The sequence below is a fragment of the Equus caballus genome, chromosome 27 (genome assembly GCF_041296265.1).
Source record: "Equus caballus isolate H_3958 breed thoroughbred chromosome 27, TB-T2T, whole genome shotgun sequence".
Taxonomy (NCBI): Eukaryota; Metazoa; Chordata; class Mammalia; order Perissodactyla; family Equidae; genus Equus; species Equus caballus.
In genome coordinates, this window is record NC_091710.1 from 54,559,578 (window position 1) to 54,572,618 (window position 13,041).

Below are 13,041 nucleotides of genomic sequence, written 5' to 3' on the forward strand. Positions count from 1 at the left end.
TGAAAGGGTTCCTCTCAATTCTGATACACTTGACCCTTGCTGAGAATTGCTGGTTTAAAGACCTTTTACGTTTCTGTCTTTATATTCTAGGGGTATCAGAGAGGGCAGCTTGTTAGGTAGATTTTAGATTTGATGAGGATCTATTTAAAATCAATCCGACCACTTTTCCCATCAACAGCGTAAACATTCTTTTAGCCCTAAGTTTGATCAGGAGCGCTCCCTAAGCTTCCTGTTTGTAAAAGTGGGAAGGAAGAGGAGGAAAGGAGAAAGACAGCTGGACAGGCACGTTGAAAGATCAGGAAACTGAGGATTTGTCAGCTTTGAGCTTACTGATGCCATCTACAGTTTTGATGCGTGTTTTTAAATTCATCCCTTAGCTGTCTTTATGGAGCTGGACTTTTGCTAGGTGTTCAGCAGGTACTCAGAACCAGCACTACTCTTGCGGTAAGCAGACAGTGCCCCTTAAGGTGGTGAGCCATGCCTGCTCTCCAAGTGAAGCTGCCACGGGCTTGCTGTTGCGGGGTTCTAGAGATCAGCACTTTTGCTTTCAGATTCCCTGCTCTGCTGAAACGGGGCTGCCTCTGGGAGGCAAAGGGCAGCTAACAAGCTCGTCCCATTACATCTTCTGGTGTAGAGACCATTGCTCAGATCTTTTGCTCAGAGCAAATTTTGACAATAGATGAGAGGAAAGAAGCAGGGGGGAGGGACCACCTCGCAGGATTGGAAGGCTGGTGCAGGTCAGGGGTCATTAATGAAAACACAGCTGTAAGCCATGGCAATCCCACACCTGTGTTTCTTTGCTTTGTAGAGTTTGTTCCCAAAGGAAGGAGGAAACGAAAACAAATCGCTACCTGAGGCCACATGTAGATGGGTTCAGGAACAGAGGCAACACATTCATCATTCATCTACTTATCAATTCACTGGCTTCCTTAACCAAAAGGGGTCGAGCCCTCAGGAACTGGGCTGGGCTGTTGGGATATAATGGCAAACAAAAGCACAAAACAACAGGGAGAGGATTCTCTATTGTAGACAGAGTGTCCAGAAAGGCTCTGGGGAGACGGCGTCACAGCTGAGATGTGACGGGTGACAAGGATCCAGCTATGTACAAGTGGGGCAGGGGCTGTCCTGGCAGAGGAAAGCGTGTGTGCAGACCCTGAGGTGGGAGCACCTTCCCCACCTCTCTTGCCTAGAGGTGAAAACAAACATCAAGGGCTGCATCTAAATGAAGTCATAGCAAGCACAGGGACCAGCAACTACGTAACCATACAGGGCGAGCCGTGAGATACCCGTGTGTCCATCTGTCCTGGTGTGTCCACGGTTTGTCTCTCCATCCCTGGGGCGGTTTTAGCATCACTGCCTGAGTCACCTTCCTTTCTGCTCCCCCAGGATACCTGATTTTCTGCTTTTCTCTGATTGTTTTGGTCCTTCTGACATTGTTAAAGGTGTTATGTAATGGAAGACTATTTCTAGGAATGACCCAGGATTAATACAAGATAGCGAAGAAGGAACTGTAATAAGATGTGGTCTTGTTGAGTTGAAGTAGGGCAGATGATAAAGAGAGGAGGTAAGCAGAGAAATAGAGAAAGCCTCTGTAGAGTGACAAGAAGCATGAATGGGGACCACCGTTCTTGGCCGCGGGACCTGACAATACAGGAAGAAGAACACGGACTCGTCTTCTAGCTCAGCTGCATTTCATTGACAGCTATTTACACAGCCAGGTTACCTCGTGAGAATCACTTCTCTAGGTCTTGGGGCTTGCACTAGAAGTTGATCCTCTGATCAGAGTTTCCTGCTTTATTTGGGATTCCCTAGAAATCAGCTCAAGGAATGAAGTTTTAGGGGCAGTTCCAGGGAAGCAGGAATGAGGGAAGATGAGTAAGGCAGGAAGGCAGGGATGGCAAATAGGAGAAGCCACACCGGGCGTCATAACCAGCCCACTGGGTGGCCTAGTCTCTCGGGGCCTTTGGACAGCCTGGGTGCGGTGCTGGCACCTCCATGTTCATGATCACCCCTCTCAGCCCCAGCGTCCCACGGGTCAAGGTCTGCCCCCACAGTGCATCTACTTCCCCACAGTTTCAGGCAGCTGCTGCAGAACCCAGAGCCCCGGCAAGCTTGGTCCAGCCAGCATGCGGGTGAGGCGGCTCCATTCTGTCAGTCGATATCCTGTAGGGCTCCCAGACTCATGGCTGCAGTCGGCAGCAGCACCTGGGATGGGGCTTCATGACCATAGGAAGAGAGCAAGCTATTCGAGAAAACAAGGCAGGGGGACAGATGGGGAGATGGGGAGGGGAGACGTGCAAATGAATTCCAGAACATCCTTGTGTGCTGAGCACCTGCTGTCCTTCCGTCAGCTTCAATACAGGGGCGATTGGAGTCTTCATACCTTTACAATGACTCTAATCTTACTCCTGGATCTGATAGTTTATGACCACTGTGTGTATGTGTGCGTGTGTGTGTGTACACTCATCTGTGAGAGAAACGCTGTGATAATATGATCATCTCTGGAGACTTCTTTTTGATACTGACGGACAGGAGTGTTTTCCTCTCCCGGGCCCGCTCCTCTGTTGCTGTTATTATTCTATCAGGCTTGGATTACCCTTCTCAGGCCTGGATCTTGTGATTGTCAGTCAATCAGCTTGTTGTAACACCAGTGAAGGATGTCAGAATGTCGGAAGGTTTTGCACAGCGTAGATACAAGCCTGGAGGAAAATATTTGCTGTACGGCTTCTGCATATTTGCAGTTGCCCAGTGATCAATCACAGATGTACGTGATACGTTTCAGAGTAAAAAACGAAGACAGTTTGAATCCACGGATTGCAAGCTCTTGAGCACGGGACCCTCTGAATCTCCTTTTTCTCATCTCCAGAATGGAGAGAGGCACCTACTGTGTTGACTTATTGCCGGCACCTGGCTGAGCACTTCTCACTAAGACAGTGGTTAATGTTAATGATACTTGTCTCCTTGCCTCCTTTCTGAGCCTGGTTAGCTCCCAGCCCCTGGCTGGGCCTGTTCCTCAGATAAAACAAACTCATTTCTGCAGCCGGTTTCTCCCGCTCTCCAGTCCTGCTCCCTCGCGTGAGCAAGGTGCGGCTCCCACAGGTGGCTGGTTCTCTCTCGCCTTCCTCCCCTCCCCACCTCCGCCTCTGACTCTTCTCCCTGGTTTCTCACTCAAGCTGAGAGGAAAGAGAACAGCCAATAAAACATGTCCTGGCCCAGAATCTTCAAGGTCTCCTTTGGCTTCTAATCTCAAGCAGAAACAAGGCCTAGAGGCCGAGATCCCCGGGCCCTGGGGACTGTCAGGAATGGGGAAACCAGCTTCCGCCTCTGGACTTATGAATGGACGCAGCTGATGCGGGAATGCTCTGCCGTGGGGATGACCAGCTCCTCCCAGAGCCCTCATCCCTGCCTCCTGTTCCTTCCCGAAATGTGTCATTCGTAATAGAAACGGATTCTGCCTCTGTATCAATAGGTGGCTGGTGGATGGGAGGATTTCATTTTTCTGCGCTGTCAGACAAAGATGTCCTCCTGTTGGGTAAACAGCAGATTCCCGTGAACTTATATGCAGAAGATTTCAATTAAATTTCCTCATGGGAAAATTCACACATTTCTCTGGATACCCGGCTTCTGAGAGCTGGTCACAGCTTGAAGATCGCTGGTCATTTGAAGCCCCTTTCGTAGGCCTTATTGTTGCTTACGCCCTTGAAGCACCATCTCTCTTAGGTGTCTTTGTTGTACCATTGTTAACATACAGTATCTAAAAGTCATGTGAAATATTAGTTTCTTTTCTTTCCTTAGGCAAGAGAGATCCATCTACTCTTTAATGCATTTTTAGCGGTGCTAAATTGCCTTAAGGCTTGAGGAGATGAGTCTAAAATCTGTCGCTATAAAAAGAAAAAATGACCCAGAAATGACACACTAGGTGTGAAAATCAAAAGGGTAATAAAAGGCATCGCAATATTCACAGCAGCTGCACATTTATCTCTCTGATGATGGCATCGTCTGGAAGGCTGTGCAAACCATGCCATTTGACGACGTCCTGGGAGAGAGTGGCTGCTTGACCACCAATTGTCTTTGTAGCCTTTCCAGTCTCGTTTACTAGAACCGTGTCTTTCAGTTAATAGAGACCCTCTAGTTAGGTATCTAAGTTTCTTTCCAAGTGGAATAAGGACTCCTTTATTAGAGAATCAGTGATGTTGTCTAAAACAACTTACTCCCAGATATAGGCGGATGATCACAAAGATGCACTTGCAAGATGGATGTGGGGTGGGTTTCACCCTTATGCTGTTGGGTTTTGGATCCCTACAGCCTTCCACTGCAGTGGCTTGTTGTCCATTTAGGAGATGATCTGAATTCATGCCTTTGTCTCCTGGTTTGTCCTGTCTATTCATTCCAGATACTTATTGCAGGGATATTAGGAGCTCAATAAACTGTGCTAGAAGCTGTGAGCGATTTCAAGTGAATAAAACACAATGCATTCCCTCAGAAAGTTTTGTTCCTGGTCCCTGCCTCTCTGTGTGGCTTCTTTTCCCAGCCTGGTGCTCTCTGTATTTCTGTGCTTTAGGTGAATATGTCTCAAAGGAAACATGCAATGGAACAATAAAAGAACTAGTTTTGTACCTCAAAGAGGGAGAAAGGAGGAGGAGAGAAGGGGAGGAAATCAAAGTCATTGTGTCTAAGGGGGAAAAATCTGGAGCAAGAAGGAGCAGGGCACCTGCTGGGGTCTTTGGAATAGCAACTGGAAAATACTGTTCTGGATGAACCAGGCTATTTGCAATTCCCTGAACGAAACACCAGCTTTGATACCACCAGGGCTTTCTATGGTGGGTTTTCAGTCTAGAACACATAGATTCATTCTGAAAAAAGTAAATCAATTCTAGGGATCTTTCAAGACCCAACCTGAATTTCAATTTCTGGCAGTAACTTTTTCTCATCTTTTCACCAAAGGAAAACTCAGTTGTTTTCCCCATAGCAATTTATATTTGTTTGACTCATTGTCCAAAAACTGGTGAGATATCTCTTGCCCCCAGTAGCTCGTCAATACATCCTTAGGACTTGCATGGTGCCGACTGCATAAAAGGCTGACCATAAACAGTTGTTGAACCAACATAGGTGAGGTATAATCAGGCCAACAGCAGAAGGTGAAGAGTATTTGGGTTTCTTTGCTATCATTATTTCTCAGTCCATCTTATGGACAGATTGACATAGATAGAGTCAGGAAAGTGACTTTTCTTTATTCATTCATTCAACATTTATTTATCGAGTGCCTATGACATGCCAGGCACCGTTTAAGGCACTGGGGATGTTTTATGTGTAGGATTAAGACTTCAGTCTAGATGTTCGAAAGATGTTGAAGAATCCTAGAAGTGTTCCTGACAGGTTTTCCTCTCATTTCTTTTCTTGGATCCAATGTCACTTTTTTCTTCTGAAGTTAGAAAAATACCTTTAAATTCTTCCTAATACAGTTTTCAGGAAATTTTTTAGCACCTTCCTCCGGAAACTACCTGTATAACTAATTCTATTTATAAGAGGTAAACAATTTTTTTTAATGATAAAAAAAGAAGTGGTAGGGCCGGCCTGGTGGCTGAATGGTTAAGTTGGTGCGCTCCGCTGCGGTGGCCCAGTGTTTCACCAGTTCGAATCCTGGGCCAGGACATGGCATCGCTCATCAGGCCATGCTGAGGTGGCGTTCCACATGCCATGACTAGAAGGACCCACAACCAAGAATATACAACTATGTACTGGGAGGCTTTGGGGAGAAAAAGGAAAAAATAAAATCTTTATTAAAAAAAAAGAAGTGGGGGGCAGGTCCCATGGCAGAGCAGTTAAGTTCCTGTGCTCCACTTTGGTGGCCCAGGGTTCGCTGGTTTGGATCCTGGGCAGGGATCTACACACTCCTTGTCAGGCCATGCTGTGGTGGCATCCCACAGGGAACAACTAGAAGTACTTACAAGCAGGATATGCAACTATACCCGGGCTTTGGGGAGAAAAAAGAAAAGAGGAAGACTGGCAACAGATGTTAGCTCAGGGCCAATCTTCCTCACACACACACAAAAATAAATAAAAGGAGGAGGAGGAAGAGGAGGAGAGAGAAAAATGAAAGAGAGAGAGAGGAGGAGAGGGAGACAGGGAGAAGTTGAGATGGCAAAGATAAGAGGAGACCTGTATAGGCTGAGAAGAGTAATATTATTTGCAAAGTAAGCTAAAATGGGTATAGAGGTTGAACTACAGACCCATGAATTCCGATGTGCAAAATGTCATCTTGTTTGTACTGGGACAGTAATTAATTTCTTTTTCAAGATTTCCATTTTGTCTGAGTCCGAATATTTTATTTATTCACTCTACATTGTTAAAATCAGTGATTTCTCTCACCGTTAGGCTTAAGGTCAGTTATTTCCTTCCCTTCCCCCTATCTTTACCAAGTTCAATGCCGGAGCCTAAGGCAAGGCTGTCCCAGCCATGGTGGGAGCAGGAGCGACTTCTCCTTGTGTCCATGCCCCCAGGCCGGCTGTCTTGACCTTCCCTGCGCCTCTGGCGGGCGCACATCCTCGTCCTGCTGCGAGGAGTCCCCAGGTCTGTGGCTGCCTGTCTGTCAACCACAGGCAGCCTTCAAGGGGCACGAGCACTTGAGGATGACCCTCTGTGCCCCTTCAAGGCTGCACGGGCTGGACCTTAGCCTCCGGCTCGCCCCGCTGGCATTTCTTCTTTACAGCGCCTGCGCCGTAAGACAGGGAGGCATCTCCAGACGTCACAGCCGGGAAATAAGGACGAATCCTGTACTGCCCCTGGTTGCCGGCACACAGCCCTGGGGAGAGGTCTAGCTGGGTTGTGCTCCTCACCTCAAGTTGTTTCTTGGTCCAAGGTGTGGCAGGGAAGACAGGGCCTGCGTTTCCGCAGCCCTCACCCCAGCTTGTTCTCGTCTCTGCCAGATCTCTACCTTCACCCCCGCACCAGCTTGCAGTTTTGTTTTGTTTTGTGTTTACTTGTTACAGTAAGGAGTGAGGAATGGGGAGAAGTGCTCTGTCACATCTCCTTTAAATGTATTTCATGACTAACACCTGGACCACACTTTTGAATTTAGAAGCCTGTGATTTTAACCTGTGCTCTGCCAAAACCAAGGTCCTGAGTGTGAGTAAAATATGGGAGAACAAGTACAGGTGTGCATAGTCATGCCTGCACACACGCACAAGCACACATGCACAGTACAGACACCCACAGGCACACACACGGGCACATCGTTTAACCCTTCATATATCATCATGCCACGTGGCCCTTGTTCTTCTCAAGAAAGTAGTTCATTTAAGCAAATATTCTAGAGCTTTGGTAAAGTGTGGTTCCAGATATTATTTCCCCATGTCATCTATGTTAATTTTATAGGACAAATATGGCAAATCCTGACCTTAGTTCTAAAAAACTGTTTTTTACTCTTAATTTTTGTTTTCTCTTGCTTAAGAGTGAAACAGTATAATATAACGTATTTCTCTTATTTGCTGGAGATGAAAAATGTTTAAATGTCCACCTGTGGGGTCTAAAAATGATATTTATTCCTTTATATTTTTGGTTCTTTAAGTGTGCTGTTTGAATTGGGTTTGTTTAAAAAACAAAGATGCAGACATCTATCTATCTGTCTATTTGTCTATTTATCTATCTGTCTGTCTCTATCAATCCATCAGTCTATCTATCCATATAGAAAACACTCCGTTGGGCATTGGTTGCTTCAATGGATTCAAGAGCTGCGGACCAGTGTGGGTTGAGGACAGAGGGGGGATGTTTCTATGCAGCAGCCAGGTAGGTTGGTGTAATCTCTGTTGATTAATGGAGAGTTAGGTGTCACAGCTAAATCAACCCACATCCTACTTTCGATCCTAGCTTCAACTTTAGGTCACTTCAGGTTTCTTTTTTTCCCCAGAAATAGTCATAGTACCAATCTTAAGTAAGTGCACAAATAGCCGTTTTCGGGGAAAACCGTATTTAGAAACAGCTCATTTTGCAACTAAACCGTATTTAGAAATAGTTCATTCACCTAGAAAGGCTCTTCAGACTGTAGTGGAAAGTCAAGTAGATGGTGACAAATGAAAGGTCATTAGAATTTGAAAGTTGAGTGATGAGCTTTTCAGAATCACTGAGCACAAAAGAAGCAAAGAATGTGGTTTTCTCTCTTCATTTTAAAACACAAAATCATGCTTCTTTAACTGTTTAACTTAAATTTTGCCATTTGGATATTTATTGTCTATATATAGTATATCTTGATCTCACACAAAATAAGATTTCTTACAGTTTCCAACTAGTAAAAATTGTTGAAATTGTACAACATAGTTAATCTAAAGTCTTCTAAATGCACTTATAGATGGGAAGGTACTTGGGCTGGCCTGGTGGTGCAGCAGTTAAGTTGGCACGTTCTACTTTGGCAGCCTGGGGTTCACCGGTTCGGATCCCAGGTGTGGACATGGCACCACTTGGCATGCCATGCTGTGGCAGGTGACCCACATATGAAGTAGAGGAAGATGGGCATGGATGTTAGCTCAGGGCCAGTCTTCCTCAGCAAAAAGAGGAGGATTGGCAGCAGTTAGCTCAGGGCTAATCTTCCTCAAATAAATAAATAAATAAATAAATAAATGAGAAGGTACTAAAAAACTGTTGTTGTTTTTTTTTCTGGAATTTTGTTCTAAGAGTATTTTCCAGAAAACCAGAATAGATTTCCTAATGTTATACGTGTAACTGCAAACACAGTCATCATAAAATCAAATCCTAAATCATAAATGAAAACGTAGTTTATTATACATTTGAAGTTGAAAGTGTGCATGAATTTTAATGAACTGATTCGTGTGATAGATAAAACCAAAGCAAAAGCTTGAAATAACAAGGGAGAAATGGGGTCATCGACCTGATCCATCAGATCACAGAGACGACTCCTCGTCTCAGCTGTTGGGAGTGAGTTTACCCATCCGTGGCTCTGTTTTCCAACCTGCAATCAAACTAAGATATTTTTACCAGTAGGATTTTAAAAGATTGTTTTAAATTTAAATTATAAAATAATAAAACCAGAAGTAATACAGTTATTGGAATAGAGAAGCAAAGTGTGTGTATCAGGATATTCCCACTCTAAGCATAATTTTGTGCCTATTCTTCCTGAGATGATAGATATAGATATACAGATCATTGTGATCTGGGGTGCATACAATTTTGTTTCAAGCTTTATTCTTTCTTATATTACTCCATATTTTTTATGCTGGCCTTTTATGTAGCAACATTGTCTTCTTTCAGATATATCTGAAACAATTTTGTCAACCATGGTTCTATTATTGGAGACTTTCATGGCTTCCAAAAAACAACTCTGGCCATATTTTTTGTATTTTGAATGACAAATATGTATTATATTCCCAGAAATGAGATCCAGTAGTCAAAGAGTGGTCTGATATTAAGTGGTGATTTTTTCTTTTTTTTAAGGATTGGCCCTGAGCTAACATCTGTTGCCAAGATTTTTTTTCTTCTTCTTCTCCCCAGAGCCCCTCAGTGCATAGTTGTAATCCTAGTTGTAAATCCTTCTAGTTCTGCCATTCGGGACACTGCTCCAGCATGGCTTGATGAGCGGTGCTAGGTCCACACTGAGGATCTGAACCGGTGAAACCCTGGGCCGCTGAAGCAGAGCACTTGAACTTAACCACTTTGTCATGGGGCCGGCCCGAGTGGTAATATTCTTGACCTCAAAACAGAATACAATTCACTAAGAATACCTACAGGAACTGGATTGGATGTGTGGGAAAGCGTGTATGAAGAAGCTTGGGGTTTTGTTGGAGTGCAGTGCACCCCATCATAGCTAATGAATGATAGGATGCTGTCATGAAGGAGAGTGGTTGTGAAATGGAAGCAGTAATCCACTTTTCCTTCTTTATATTTGACCATACTGGAATATTATATAAAATATTAGCATCTCGGCTTGTTGACATACTCTCAAACTACCAGTCTCCTTAACCTTTTATTTATCATATTATTTGGCTTATTTTCTTCAGAGTTCTTGGGATACTTTCATTTTTCTTCTTGTTGGATTTATTTATTTTTTCCCTCCCTGAGCTAGACTGTTATCTCCACGAGACTGAGACTTCGTCCATCTCATTAGCCGCTGCATCTTTGGTACCTAGAATAGAGTCTGGCACATAGTAGATGTTCAATAAAAATGTTTTGAAAGAATGATGAAAAATAAGAAAACTGAAATTTAGGTAAATAGAAAAGAACTGAAGATAGAGACCTGGAATAGAGACCACAGAGATAGTGCAATAGTTGTTTTTAAAACAAAATTCTTAAATGTAGTTCATTTATTCAGTGTGGCTCCAGAGGTTTAAACAAGGGCTGGTGAACAGAAATCATGGAACGGTGTATCTAGAAAGTATGGCTGTCTTAAATGACTGTTAGAGCAGTGAAAATTAGAATTATGTCTATGTTTTGCTTTTTACATTTTTCTCTTTCAAAAATAATGTGTATTATGTGCCCATAATGAAGTGTTGCTCAAAATTAGTTCCGTAGAATTCTAGTTGTCCTGGACACTTGGTGAACCAGGGCTTCCTGGATAGGTAAATTTTTACATATAAAATTTTAAAAGCTGAGAGGCCTTTTAGAAAAGAAAGGTATTTAATTTTGTTTAATCTAGAATTTTTCAAATTGGCTTGACCCGATTTGATGATTTTCGCAGCCATCTACAGCCAGCCCCAGAGAGTGTTATATAGAAGTGTGGGAGATGCTGGTGTCATGATACTTCAGTAATATTCACTCTGACATTGCAGATGAGAATTTTTTAATAAGCAGGAAAAGAAACATTTGTTTTTTTCCCCATATCTTTTATCTATTACTAACCTTATCCATACACATGGGCAACTGTGAATCTTTTCTCCCGAAGACTCTCTTTCACTCCTATATTCTTCAGTATCAACCTCAGGGCTTGCCAAATGGAAAACACAAGTAGAATTTCCTCTTGTAACAATGGGCTTGTCAGATAGTGAAATAATACTGCGCTCAACTCAGTGCCAGACGTCAGGCTAGAAGAAGTAATTGAGTGTCTTCAAACCTAATGTATGCCTCTCGCATTTTCTTATGCACTTGTTAAATTGTTATTCTGCAACAATGTTCTGTTACTTCCTACCACCTTAGAGCTTCATGTTTTCAGAGGAAGCTCTGAAGCCAAAGCCATTTTTCATCTAACTCTAGGCTGGATGGATTGCTGTTTTCTAAAGCAAATGATTCTTTTCTTGTAGGCTGTGTTTCTGAAATATAATATCACTGACCTTCTTCTGAATAGAATTAATGTTTGTGAGAGTAGTATAGATTCTTGACTGAGATATTCTTTTCCTCTTCATTGGGAGCAATTTTTTAAAATTTTGTTGTGATAAGAATACTTACATGAGAACTATCTTCTTAACACATTTTAAGTGGACTACATTGTTGACTACAGGTTACAATGTTGTACATCAGATCCTTAAAGCTGATTCATCTTATTACTGAAACTTTATGCCTGTTGATTAATAATGCTCCATTTCCCCTCCCCCCAGCCCCTGGTACCACCGTTCCAGTCCTTGACGTTACGAATTTGACTCTTTCAGATTCCACGTGTCCGTGGAATCACACAGCACTTGCCTTCCTTGCACTGAGACATTGTCTTAACCTGGATTTTTCAGTCCTTGTTTTTATGCAATATTTACTCACACAGAATGACATCCAACTTGGTCTTGTTTTCAGGGTACATAGTTCTTCTGCGTAAGTGTGCTCACTTAAGCCACAACACACGGTCAGGTCACCATTGTTGTTATCTCTGCTTTAAAGAGGATAAGTGAAGGTTCATGTATTTATTTAGCTATGAAGTAGGCAGAAATGAAATTTGAGCCCGGGTCTTGTGACTCTATAACCTGCGCTACACTGCAGGGTTGTAGCTATGAATTGTCGCTAATGAATTGCTTAATGTTTGACGTTGTTTTGACAGCTCAACACAGTAGCAGCACTGTGATGATTTGTTTTTTTAAGAAGTCTTCCATGAATAATTCGGGTTGTTTTCTGTTTTGTAATCGCTTAGGGTTGGTGCAAATGTACAGTTCTCCTGTGAGGACAATTACGTGCTCCAGGGATCCAAGAGCATCACCTGTCAGAGAGTCACGGAGACCCTGGCCGCGTGGAGCGACCATCGGCCCATTTGCAGAGGTAAGGTGGGCACAATGGAGTCATCGCCCGGTTTCTCTCCTTCATCAGAGTTGGCATCTTTTTATGAACACACAGTGAGATTTAAGTGCAAACCATTGTGCAGAGACAGGGCAGAACTCAGTAATAATGTATGTTTTCATAGTGATATGGGTAAAGAGAAATATTTCCTTGAAATTTGTTGGGAGGCAAACATTTACAAGGATATTTGTGGTTTTTAAATTTCAAGAAACGTATGACTGCATCTAATCATTCAAACTCACACACACATACTCAGTATAACTTGGTGTCCATCTCCCCCTCTCTCTATACATATGCACACAGAATTGCATATGTCTGAAAATATGTTACATAACCAGACCCTTTGGAAAACTTTGTGCACACCCCTACAAATCTAAAAATCCTCACCTTTCAATGCTTATGAGGTTGAATTCTTGAGTTTTGATGGTTTCAGTGTGAAAAGGAGTTTGTTAACATGATCCCACGTCATTATCAACAAATTATTTTAAACTAATCTCTTACATAGTTAGCAGAACAAAATATCACATTATCATCATCTTCTTCAAAGAGGTCAAAGCATTGATTTGTCACTTCTATAAAGTATGTGAACCATCCTACCAGAACTGTGGAAACCATAGCAAGCCCAGCAGAAAATTGTTATGGCTGTATTAGTATGGAAAAATTAATAAAATTAAAAGAAACTAGATTTTTCTCTCCCTTTTTTTTTTCTTTGCATTTTGGCCATAAAATCATTTATGCAAATTGCTACTTTTGAAGAAAGGAAAAAAAAGCACTAAGTTGACCAAGGAATAAAAAGGAAAGCTTCATATATAAAAATATCTTATCCCTCCTTATAGTCTTTTT

The 13,041-nt window shown here is 42.7% G+C and overlaps 1 protein-coding gene across 2 annotated transcripts in view; it reads left to right on the forward strand.

Annotated features, from left to right (window-relative positions):
• The window catches only part of CSMD1 (CUB and Sushi multiple domains 1), a 1,833,881-nt gene that overhangs the window by 1,271,002 nt on the left and 549,838 nt on the right, over positions 1-13,041 (forward strand). For both annotated transcript variants that reach the window (XM_023630572.2, XM_023630573.2), the window contains exon 9: positions 12,056-12,180. In XM_023630572.2, coding sequence (XP_023486340.1) covers positions 12,056-12,180 — 125 coding nt within the window. The remainder of the gene's footprint in view (positions 1-12,055; positions 12,181-13,041) is intronic.